At 40.9% G+C, this 13,206-nt stretch overlaps 1 protein-coding gene across 3 annotated transcripts in view; it reads right to left on the bottom strand.

Moving 5' to 3' along the window:
* Positions 1 to 13,206, bottom strand: part of LIN7A (lin-7 homolog A, crumbs cell polarity complex component) — a 36,987-nt gene that overhangs the window by 6,739 nt on the left and 17,042 nt on the right. For all 3 annotated transcript variants that reach the window (XM_083463118.1, XM_083463116.1, XM_083463117.1), the window contains 2 exons: positions 4,312 to 4,383; positions 628 to 837 (listed from right to left, as the gene is read on the bottom strand). In XM_083463118.1, coding sequence (XP_083319244.1) covers positions 628 to 837; positions 4,312 to 4,383 — 282 coding nt within the window. The remainder of the gene's footprint in view (positions 1 to 627; positions 838 to 4,311; positions 4,384 to 13,206) is intronic.

Genomic DNA, 13,206 nt, shown 5'->3' with positions numbered 1-13,206 from the left:
AGGGATGAGTTCTCAGATAACTGGCACATACAGATTTACTGCACCCCAAAACACCCTTCTAAAATCAATATATGGCTACACAAAATCTCCACTTTGCAATTTTTGTATCTGAAATGTCACATTATGTTGTTTTGCTTTGTTTTTTTTTTAATTATCACTGACTTGCAAACTATTCCTAATATTGCATATCATAACAGCAGCTTTTTGTAACAACACAACAAATGTTTGCAATTCCACACTGGACCCATCAAGACTCAAGAGCTACATATAATGGTTTGTATCCAGATTTCACTCCAACCTGTGGGAACATCCCCTCAGTGGAACTCATGGGACACTCCCATTGACAGACCAATAGGAGACAGCTTTTGCCTGTTCCTTCCTTCCACTACAACCTCTAGGACCGTCTTCCACAGTTCCTGAGGATTAGGTGACTCTCTGAAGCAGTGTAGGGAGAGGGAAATGGCAAAAGTCTTCCATGGATGGAAGGAGCATTTCCATCCGTGGACGGTGATGTCTGGACACAGCCCACAGTATTTCCAGCTATGACTTCTTACTTGCAGCATGGGAGCTGAAGCTCCTTCAAAAAGCACAGTTCATAAAAAAATAACAATTAACATGTTCACATACCACTCCATTAACAGAAAGTAACTGGTCTCCCCGTTTGAGTCCTCCATGCCTCTCAGCTACTCCTCCAGGAATTATGCGAGAAATATAAATAGGAGAATTTTGTTCTTTTCCTCCCATTACATTAAAGCCAAGGCCTTCATCAGTCTTTGGCAGTTCTACCACTCGAGGGTGAGAATGGCCTTCACTAGCTGCAAAGGCAGCAACTGTTGCCTAGAAGAAAACACATCTCTTCAGCATATAGCGAGTACAATGAAAAGCACTGGTGCTGACTTTGTTTAAAATATTAATTTGCATGAACCAGTATTTGCAATTCCTTAATTTTAAGCAAATATTCCATAATTCTTCTGAATACGAAGTATTGATGTGGAGCATTTAGTACAGAATTGCCCAAGGCCTCCAAGCACAGTTATGTGCCAACATCATTGGTATTAGGACTGGGGTGCATGAATCCCAAGTTTGGAGTTTCACATGTGCTCAGAGGCTCACATGGAGCTCCTGCACATTTGGGGATCTCTGTTTTCATAAACGCAACCTATGCACATGAAGCAAATATGAAAATCAGTTCTGTGCACTACTTGGAGAAGTTTTTCTGGGTAGAGGGATGCCGTGATTTCGGTAGAGTTTCTAAATCTATAAGCAGTTTTCTATGTTCTCTAGAATGTGACCTCCCTATGAAACCTGAATAATAATAATAATAATAATAATTTATAATTTATACCCCGCCCATCTAGCTTGGCTTCCCCAGACACTCTGGGCGGCTTCCAACAAAATATTAAAAATATATTAAAACACCAGTCATTAAAAACTTCCCTAAACAGGGCTGCCTTCAGATGTCTTCTAAAAGTCAGATAGTTGTTTATTTCCTTGACATCTGATGCGAGGGTGTTCCACAAGGCGGGCGCCACTACCGAGAAGGCCCTCTACCTGGTTCCCTGTAACTTTGCTTCTCACAGTGAGGGAACCACCAGAAAGCCCTCAGAGCTGGACCTCAGTGCCTGGGCAGAATGATGGGGGTGGAGACACTCCTTCAGGTATACTGGGCCAAGGCCGTTTAGGGCTTTAAAGGTCAGCACCAACACTCTAAATTGTTATTTAAATTAAATTTTTATAATGCAAACTCTTTCTGCTGTGAATAATGATAATAAAAAGTAAGCTTTGCCAGACTACAAAAAAGGGAGTCCCCCCCCCCTCAATAGATTAAAAATGTATTTTCATAGTAACATTTAAAAATGTTTTAACAGGTTTGATTAACACCTGAAAGCTCTGCAGGACCTTTATGCACACACTGAGCTTCATGCTAGCAGGGGCAGGCATGCAACATCCCTCAGCAGCAAAGTGGAATCTGTATACCATAGTCTTTACATGCGAAGTGGAGCCACTGGACTCTGGCAATGGTAAGGAGTGGAAGAAAAAATACTTTAATTAGGGGAGTTTAGTTTAAATAACTGTGTCGAATAAATTTAGGACTCCTGAAATTAAAACAGTTGCTGAAATTAAAGCAGCAGGAAACCAGGATTGCATTGCTTAAAAAACCCCCAACAACGTTTAGAAGTATACCTTAATTCTCAAAATAAACCAATTTGCATTGCGGAAACAGACATTTTCCCACCAGCAACTGTTTTTCAAAGTGTTTTGTATGTTTCTTTGGCATGTTAAAATGCAGGAAAGAAGCTAGCTAAAGTTAAACACTTTAAGGGCTTCATTCATTTCCATAGGAGAGATATACACTAGAATCCTATATTTGAATATTCAGAAGTAAGTCCTATTGAGGCTTAGCTTCAGGCAAGTGGCTATAGAATGTTGGCCCCAAGCACATACATAACTCTTCTATTGAAATAAATGATGCTAGAAAGTGCTTAACTTCTGATGGAATGATGCCCACGGTTCCTAAAGGTCCTATGAGAGAATGTTCTATTAGGGATGTTTAATGGATGGAACTAGGTAACATGAGTATGAGACCTTAGTTACATATGCAACATGTGTTATCATGCAAAAATTGTAACCATGCACACATTAAATGTCAAACATAAATGCACAAGATAATGCAATGCAGACAGCCCAGAAAAAACCAGGAAATATTGTGATATTGAAACATTGCTCTACAATCCTGCTGTTCTAAATGAATAAGAAATGAGAATGGCAAACCTGGAGAGTTTTTCACCTTTAACTGTACTTTTCTATCCACAGCAGAAATCATATAGAACACACCTTTCTTGGATAAGTAGTTACAAAGCTCAAGCTCAAACCACTCTTGGATATGTGCAATGTTCCAGAAGCTGATAACATAATGGAGGAATTTTATTTAGACCTACCTTTAGCTTATTAAAGTTAAAAAGTACTGCATGGCTCAGAATGGTGTGTTTTTAACTCTCTAATAATATAAAACACATTATTTTAAAGGTTTTAATAATACATTTAAAATAATGTCTCCCCTACATCAAACTTTGGCTTTCCTCCATTTCAAATCAACAGGATTCTTTCACCGGAATTGTGGAAAGAACATTAGCATTAATTGCTTTGATTTGCAAAGAGCAGTGTTCTTAGGTTTGTGTGCATATGCTTTGTAAAAGTTCTACAGTTTTCTTAGTTTTCTTTCCCCTGCCTCACTCATGCAGAGAAAATTCATTCAAGTTTTATCAGTGTTATAAGGCAGAATCTATTCCATGAGGAAACGTGTATTTTATGGCAAACGTTTATTCCCTGCACAATGTGAACACAAAAGTACATTTCAGATTTAGTTACAAAAGCAATGGGATGGATTGGATAAAATGCTAAACCACAGTTTAGCATTGCAAGGATGATTCTAGCCTCTCAGTGGGCTTGCACATGCCCCTCCCCTCCTACGCAGAATTCCCGAGCAGTTATGAAGCTTTTACTTCTGCTTTGATTAACCTCAGGTTATTGTGTAATCTGAAGCCACACAAACTGTGGTTAATCTTAACTATGGTTGGTAGAAACAAGCTAACTTCAAACCATAGTTTATTAACTTAACTTGCTTATCTGAACCCCATTTCACGTTTTAGATGGCATGCCAAACTTTGGTAAATCAAAGATGGAAGAAAAAACTTCCAATCTCCTTGGAGTTGCACCAGATGGGAGAAGAAGGAAGCTTGGGAAAAGTGAAGTTTCTTGTACTGCTAAAACCAATGGTTTAGTGTTGCAACTGAACACAGCCATTATTTCTCTTGATGCTGGGCACATACAAAGATTTGTAAGGATGCTTCCTGAAATTTCGTCATAAGGCTCTGTTTTTCTGTTGAGGAAATATGTGTTCAGCATCTCTGAAAATGAGAACCTTTACTGTCCTAAAGGCTGGCTTGTGCCATACTATGAAGAAAAAAAAATGTTACAGGAGAGCTTAGCTAAAGAAGCGCGAATGGCCAGTACATTGTTCTATGCAATGAAATAGTAGATTTGACCTGAAGCTGGCTCCCCGCTCCCCACACTGCAAGCCTCTTTATTCTGGAAAGCATTCTCTTTTCTTAAGCTACAGAAGCAGCAGCACAAAGGTTGAATTTGCCATTATAGTTGTTACCTGGAAAGTAGCACTGGTTCTAGACTCTGGGCTGCCACTGATGTCTAAATTTTCTTACAGTCTACACACGAATACCTGAAACATACACGCGCACAGTCAATTACTGGGGCATCTTAGGAGTGTATATTTTAAAGCTGCAAGCACCCTACCTTTGCTGTTGCCCTTGCGCGGAATTCGGGGCAGCCATTAACGTTTATGGTTTCATGCATATATTGATATACCTAAAGCGGAAAAAACAAACAGAAGCAAAACGAATCATCGAGTGTTTCTCCACAAGTCAAAAGCTCTGAATACAATTTAGTGCTTGTTTGCCTGGCCAGGGTTTTTTTTTTTTGTACTTCTCATGTCATAGTACAATGCTACCTCCAGCAGCGTTTTTGTACTATAGTGGTACCTCGGGTTAAGTACTTAATTCATTCCGGAGGTCCGTTCTTAACCTGAAACTGTTCTTAACCTGAAGCACCACTTTAGCTAATGGAACCTCCTGCTGCCGCCACGCCGCCAGAGTACGATTTCTGTTCTTATCCTGAAGCAAAGTTCTTAACCTGAAGCACTATTTCTGGATTAGTGGAGTCTGTAACCTGAAACGTATGTAACCCGAGGTACCACTGTATTGATTTAATAATCCGTATGCCTCCCCTCAAGGCTGTTGGAAGCATATTGCCATATTCCAAGCACTCAGACATCTATATTTGATACACAGGGAATATGTAACACTTCCTCAGATTGCCATACATGGAACACTTGAGTGGGCCTGGGTCCCAATAATCATGTAAATGGGTGCATTTCATCCTTCACTCTTTATATATTTCTTGTAAAAAAACATGAGCGTTGCACTGGCGTGCACAAAGCCTTATGAAGTGTGCATGCCTTATGGCGTGCACACATCTGCCTTATGAAGTGTAGAGCCCTCTTTAATTAAAAAACAAACAAACCACTTTTACATTCAACTGTTAGGAGCATGTGCCAGGAGCAGGTCAGCAATAAATCACATGGCATCAATGAATTAATTCTTTCTTCAAGGAAACAAGGTTGACTCAGGAGGCTATGCCTAGTGAGCACAGCAACTTGTCCTGGTAGATCTTGCCCCTATGAGACAGTTGTGGGGGCTGAAGGTCCCCACCTTCCCACAGTTCCCTAAGTCTCCTCCTCACCTGTGTCCTTCCTCCCAGTCAGAGGACATCCGCCATTGCCGGAGGCACCAACCCGGAAGTCCCCCCCCCCTTTGGTCTTGGCACAACCGCAAAGAGAATTTTCTTTTTAAAAAAATGTTTACTACATAATCTAGGCATGGAGTTGGCACATCACGAATGACATTGCTTGAAGCCCTAAGCATGGTCCCTGTTCTATCCCCAACAGAGCACAGGATCAGACTCTTTGAATATTTGCAAACTTCTACATTCTTGTACAGCGGAACTGCACTCAAACAAGTTGTAGAAAAAATGCTTAGTGCACTGAAGATACCTACTGGCATATTTATTAAATTTGAAATTGTAGTCCTGTGGCTCTAATCAAATACTAAATCATCAAGACATCCTTAATCATCTCAGGTCTAATTTAATGTACCATGACTTATTGGTGTGATAAATAATCAAGTTATAATTGCTTTCACTTGAATACTCACTCCAAGTGAAAAATGTCAATGTTTAAATAATGTAAGAGGCCATCAATTAATTTCAGAGTCTGCTTGATATTACGCTGTGCTGCTCAATAGCAATAAACACAAAGTGGGTACTATGTTTGCAGTACTAGTGTGGAGGGACATATTTTTCTGTTTCTGCTCTGGGATCCAGCAGTGGTTTTTTTTTATACTGGGGCAATAGCAGTCAGTACTGTTCTCAGGAGACATCTGTATGTGGTTTTGAGCTTTGAAAAAGGATTTTTTGGGGGGAGATGATAGCACCTTTGGCACATTGTTCCATCTGCTACAGTGTAACACAAAAGCAATTTTCCAGGACCAACAGCACAAAACATAGTTATGTGGACATGCATTGTTTTTTGAAGGCTTATGGGGCATAGCTGGATGCTGCAAGTAGTTCACAACTGCAAGCCAGAAGTGAGGAATAATTGTAAGACCACAAAAAACCCCATCTACTTTATCTTTTCTTATTACAAGGAGGAGGAATGGATGCTGCAAGATAGTGTGGTTTGTCAACTGGAAATTAACAATAATAATAATGCTACCACTTAAAAGGAAACTGATTTCGAGTTGCACAGCTAAGTCCACATAGAGTATACCCATTGAAACCAATGGGCAATTTAGTCATATCAATTGATATCCATAGGTCTGCTACTGGTATGGCTTACTTGGTCCTAGCCCTCTGAGCACAATTTTTGGTGATGCAAGTGGATCCTTGATAGCCCTCTAAAAAGCACTTTAGTATGATTTAATGAATGAGCAGTATAATTGTTTTGACCAGGGTGACTCTGGTTCAAATCCTACATATAATTGCAAGAAAGAAATGCTGTTTTAAAGAGAAGGCAAATAAAAAACAAGGGCCACAGTCCTCCTCATTACTTAAGCTGCCTTCATTTGTGCAGAATTTCAGCAATGATTTAATGAGCTATAGTACAGAAAAGACTTGGTCCAGGCAGGGTTGACCAACATAGTGTATTAATAATGTTTGCATTTTATCTTTAGATATTTTTTGCTGTTTTTTTTTTAAAAAGCACCATCCCTTCTAATTTTGAACTCAGGTGGTTGAGTGCCTATTAGTTTTGGAATGAAACTGAGTTATCCAAAAATACAGAAGTGGTTTCTTCATATTTCAAGGACTCCCTAGGCATGCAGAAGGCTAAAAAACCCTCAAAGCTGCCTGACCATAACTAGAGTGTTTACAGAATGTTAAGAGGGGTGGGGGAATCTAAAGAAACCACAATCTACATTTTGACAACTTGCAGGTCTGAAAACAGATGTTTTAATTTACTCTTGAATGCCTTGCCCCTCACCACAATAATTTATTTCAATATACATTGGAAAGGTCAAAGAGTAAAAATCTGGCTGTTTGACAGAAGTTAGGCAGACTGGGTGAGTCTTTCAATTAGGTCTATGGTTGAAAGCAGTTGAGGCAAGGAATGTTCAGAAGTTTACTGTAATGAATAATACTCTCTATATGGGGCTGCTTTTAAAGACAGTACAAAAACTTCAGCTGATACAGAATGCAGCTGTTATGATGCTTGTCAGAGGGTCAGGCATTTGAATCAATTATATTCCAGTTGCACTGGCTGCCTATTTGCTTCTGGCCTCCATTTGAAACACTTGTTTTGATTCTAATCAATTAACCCATTTCACTAATAACACATGTGTTCTTATTAACTGCATGTGTAGCTCAATGCTTTTGAGATCTGGGTCAAATTAATAGATCTAAATGACTGACAATTAGCAGGCTGTTTATTACTATTATTAGAAACTGGCAAAAATATCCCAATAATTTTGAAATAGGGGTAGCCAAGACTATATTGCCAATAACACACTTGTGCTTTTTTTAAATCATACTGCCACTCGCAGCTAACGGGAACGTGGAAATGATCAGTCTTTGGAGCCTCATAATTAGTATATTGCTTATGTATTGATCTATTAATACAGCATCAGTTTAAAAGTGTAAGATTGCCTTTGCTCAATCTCATCAGTGATCCATCTAATGCAGAATTCTGTTTCACTCATGGCCAGTTGGATGCCTGTGGGAAGTTTATGTGAAGGACATTAAGGCAACGGACATAACCCGCTGTCTGTACTAACATCTTTATTCACTGCCTCTGAATTCAGGGATTCAGTTTTGTTATCATGGCTGATAGCTGTTGATAGAACAAGCAGCCATCACCTGTGTACTGCAGGGGCCCGCAAGGTTTATCTTGCCTAGGCTAGATTGGTCCTGTGGTGATCCCTCCGTGGACCGGATTGCACATGCGTGCCCGTGATTTCCAGCATCTGCACATGCACAGACGCGATTTCCAGCACCGCAGAAGTGAGTCCCCGTGCTGTTCTGGTTTAGCGTAGTGCGTGAGTGGGCAGCTCAGTTCGGGGGTGGCTTGTGGGCCGGTCAAACAACCTCCGTTGGCTGCTTCCAGCCCATGGGCCTTAGGTTGTTGACCCCTGGTGTACTGTATCTTCTGGTAGAGAATTGCTGTAGTCCTATATAAAAAGCCTCTGGCAGCAAGCAAGGATCACTAAAGCTCCAATCCTACCAAGGAGGGCAAAAAACAAAGATGGATGAACAGCAGGGTAGATGTGAGGTAAAAAAATAAAAAAGAACACTTGAAATCCTTCTTCCTTTAAATGTATCCCTTTTTAACATTTCCCTTTTCATCATGGGAGAGATTTAGACCAACTCCTGAGCTGATCTAAATCTTCCCTATCTTCAGGGTATGTCAGAGGACTGTGGCGACTTTGGATTACAGGTGGTACCTCAGGTTAAGAACTTAATTCGTTCCAGAGGTCCGTTCTTAACCTGAAACTGTTCTTAACCTGAAGCACCACTTTAGCTAGTGGGGCCTCCTGCTGCAGCTGCGTCGCCTCTGCATAATTTCTGTTCTCATCCTGAAGCAAAGTTCTTAACCCGAGGTAATATTTCTGGGTTAGCAGAGTCTGTAACCTGAGGTACCACTGTATTTGGCTCCAATATGTTTTCTGGTCCTTCCCTTGCACAGTTCCATCATGCCCCCTTTCTGGCCCTACTGATGTCGTGGCTCTGACATAGCTTGTGCTGGGATATCAGGCATTCCCATGTTGGTGGGGAGTCAGGATAAAACCTTGACTCTCCCTCTTCAGCATTGGAAAGGGAGATCCAATGTATCCTATGACCCCTGAGATGCTCTCCCAGGGGTAATAGGATCGCTCTCTAAATCTACTACATGTTTCTGAACCATTATTGCTCAGGTTATAAAAAACACCCACTGAACTCACATCAATTTTCAACATGCGCTATATGCTAAATGCAGAAAACAGAACCACCTGACTCCTAGATATGCCAGACAAGAATGCACTGAGGTAAGGAAATGCATATGTATTGTGGCTGTCAAGCACATCAAAAATTAAGCTGATTAATTATAGAAGCTTTAGAAAACTAATTAACCACTACAATTATCATAAATTATAATGTGCAAAATAAAATTATTTCAAAGACAAAATGAAGTTCATTTGCAAAGAACAAGAGCCAACTGTCATGGGGCCAATCTTGAGGGCCACAGGCTTACTGATCTACAGAAAACATTGACATGATACCCACAAGGAGGATTCTAACAGGCCAAATTATTCTTCGCTACTGCAGTTACTAAAAATACTGCTTTGACAGGACAGAAGAAAGCATAGTGGCAACAAACTCTTTTTATAAAATGGAAATTCAAATCTCTTGTGAGAATAGCAAAAACAAGCACAGAGAAGAGGCGTAAGGAAAAACAAAAATAAGGTCCCAAGTTCTGCTAATCAGGGAGGCACCACTGCTCAGTTTTGGAACATGTTTTGAATACAGAAGATAATGGCAACCTCAGCTAAAAAGGACTCAGCAGATCAGGCCTCTGTCTGAAACATTATAGTACTGCTGACAGTCAATGCTAACTGTACTGTGATAGACGCACCAATGGTTTGACTCAGTATAATTGACATAATCTCCACCAATGCATAAAGAAACTGCCTATTACCTAATGCAGCTTTTACTTTGCTATTTACATTGTGGGCTGATGGTGAAATATATGGGCATATCCATACAGGAAGATGGATATGCTTCTTCGGGTACCTCTGCTGTTGGAGGCAAGGTGGGTAACTGCTGGGAGAGGGATTTCCCAGTGATGGTGCTCCAGTTAGGAATGCTTTTTCAAGAGAGGTCCTCTTGACACTTGCCTTATTCATCTGGCAGCAGGTAAACATCTTTTATTATTATTTACCTAGGCCCTTTAAAGTCAACCCCTGCTGTCTTACCCAGGGTGGCGGGATTCACCGGGGCAGCAGATCCCAATGTTGATCATTCTTCCACCCTTATTCCTGATGTAGATCTTCCCTCACCCCTTCTTCCTTGGTGGGGAGGGGAGGCATTTGGGGCTCCACCTCAGGTGTCTTGGGCTGACCCTGGTTTTACCTGAGACTTACTGCCTTTTTAGTTTTGTGTTTTATGATTATTCTGATTTGCTTCACCTGTATTCTTGTTATTTTCTACTTTCTATGTAAGCATTTCTATATGAATTTCTGTAATAAACTAACGGTGAAGGTCATTGCACCCACACCATACATTTAAAACACTTAATACCACTTTAAGAGTCATGGAGAATCCTGGAAACTGTAAATTGATAGGACTGCTGGGAGCTGGAGATCTTCGGTCAGCACTCTTAATAAACTACAGTTCCCATGATTCTTTGGAGGAAGCCATGGATGTTTAATTGAGTGCTTTAAATGTAGCACGTGCTCCACATCAGGGAGCTATGGGTCTTTTATAACGGTCTCAACATTTCTTGTCCTTTGTCCCCCCTTTTTAAACTTTAAAAGGAACACATATTTTTACATTGTTTTCAGAGCAGCTTCTTTTCTGAAAGTCAACCTACATTTGCAATTACACACAGAAATAAAAATGTGCAAATCTGTGTTCTGGGTCTGTGCCGCAAGTCTTTTGAAGGCCTAGCAATGTCCCTGCCTTTCATGCAAAAGACCCCCGATTATTGCCTGATAAAGAAAGGATTTGATAGTATCTTATGGAAAATACCTCCTGAGACTCTGGAGAGCTACCATTCAGCACAGACAATACTGGCCTGCATTGTCTGACTGAGTATAGAGTAGCTTTATGTGATGATTTGAATAAAAATAAAATTGGTCTGTTACGAAAGCTGTTAGAGCTTTGGTATGATACTCTTTTACTAATCTGAAAAAAGTCATGTGCTTCTGTCAGGACAGTGTTAGCAGGCCTCCCTTGGAGACAAACATCTGCATCATTACGCCAGCTGTCAGAACAATTGGATGCCATGCAAGAAAACTATGTGTCACTTTGCCTCATGCAGTGGGGATGATGATTCATTAACAATCCCAAACCTGCAATGAACTAAATCTCATTTAGCTCTCTGTGGAGCTATGACATTTTTAATTACAAAACATACCACAAGAGTATATGTAAAAAATATAAAGGTCACCTAATGAAATGTTTCTTTGAGAGTGTGAAGAAGATGAAATTAGACTTATTTTACCATATGGGGGGGGGAATGAATATTAATTATAGTTAATTTTAAACCTTATATTTGGAATTAAATATCCTGAAAAAGCATCACATTTGAACAAAGGAGAGATGAAGTGCTTCCAAATACAAGGATTTAAGATACTGATAGGGATTTCTGCTTTGTACATCTGCCTACTTGCATCCTTCTCAGTGTGCTTCCATACCAGATCTGTACTTTGCCTTCTGACTTCACTGTGAGCTGTGGAGGGAGGGAGGAACAGGGTGCTGAATGAGATGCAATGGAGCATTTCACTAAGAAATCCCTCAGCAGCCCAAGAACAAACGTCTGATTCTGATCATGGTTTCTTTAGGGAAGAACAAAGATACTGGTTTGGATAATTTATTATTTATACCCCGCCTTCATTAAAAACTTCCCTAAACAGGGCTGCCCTCAGATGACTTCTAAATGTCAGATAGTTGTTTATATCTTTGACATCTGATGGGAGGGCATTCCACAGGGCAGGAGCCACCACCGAGAAGGCCCTCTGCCTGGTTCCCTGTAACTTCACTTCTCGCAGTGAGGGAACAGCCAGAAGGTGGTGGACCTCAGTGTCTGGGCAGAATGATGGGGGTGGAGATGCTCCTTCAGGTATACTGGGCCGAGGCTGTTTAGGGCTTTAAAGGTCAGCACCGACACTCTGAATTGTGCTTGGAAACCTAGGTCTTTCAAGACCAGTGTTATGTGGTCTTTGGACAACATGGTATATCAAGGTTTATGGTTTGTTGCTGCTGCTTGGGCTATGGGAGGAGTGAAGCAGCAGGGGTGGACTTTTGGTATTTCAAATTTCAGTGGTGCTCTGTGTAAGCCCAAAATTCAGCACCCCTCACCTTCCGTTCTGCTGAGCATCATAGTTGTGACACCCTGTGGTGCCCCTTGGGCTCAGTGCCCAGTGGAGCAGAACTGGTCATGCCGCCCTAAATCTGCCTCTGGAAGCAGGAGCAACCCGGCAGCATACTTTCTCACAGCAAGCCATGGTTTATGGCTTATTGCAACATGTGAACATGGCCTACCAATGCAATCCTATGCATATCTACTCAGAAGTCAGTCATATTGAGTTCAGTGAGGCTGGCTTTCAGGTAAGCATATATAGGATTGCAGCCTATGTCCACTGCTCATCTTCTGTGCAACACTCAGTCACTTTTAATAGGCTTTCTCTCTCTCTCAAGAGATGTCTCCCAGTGGACTTTGCTAACAGCGGGAATATAAATACGTAGGATGACAGTGCACTGCAGACCATCTCCACCGTCAGCTGCAATTTTGCTCAACAGTGGATGAAGATGAATAGCACTATGTGCTTTAAGTCTAGGATTTTGTAGAACTAACTATAGTACTGCATGGCAAAGCAGAAATTTGCAACAACCTGCAAGCAAAGGAAACAGGTAGGCAAGGTCCATAAACAAATCTTACATAACAAACATGCCTTACATAACTATAAATAATTGTGGCAATAACTGAACTGAATCAGCATCTCCAAATGTGGGTTTAAGGGACTGACAAGAGCAGCACATCAATATATTACCATTTGCTAGTCAAGCTTTCTGTACTCATTCCTACCCCCCTACCGTTAGTTGTCTCATCCCCTCCTGAGGGTCATCTAAGCAACCGGGCATAGCTGAAAGTATGCACATTGCTGGTGGTCCAATATTTTCTTCCCCTGCAACTGATTTTTATCTTAGAGTCAGTAGGGGACCTCCAATTACACATCAGTCCTTTCATGTGACTCTGGATTCTGAGGTATTAACATTTGTAGCATCACTGAAAGCAGCAAAAAACTGTGTATCACTAGCAGTCGTTTTAGAACTCCTGTAGTGAAGTCATCAGGATGTAGCAGCCGTAAATAGGCTTAACAA

Source organism: Podarcis liolepis (genome assembly GCF_965112155.1).
Source record: "Podarcis liolepis genome assembly, chromosome: 10".
NCBI lineage: Eukaryota > Metazoa > Chordata > Lepidosauria > Squamata > Lacertidae > Podarcis > Podarcis liolepis.
This window is presented reverse-complemented; position numbering and strand designations above follow the sequence as displayed.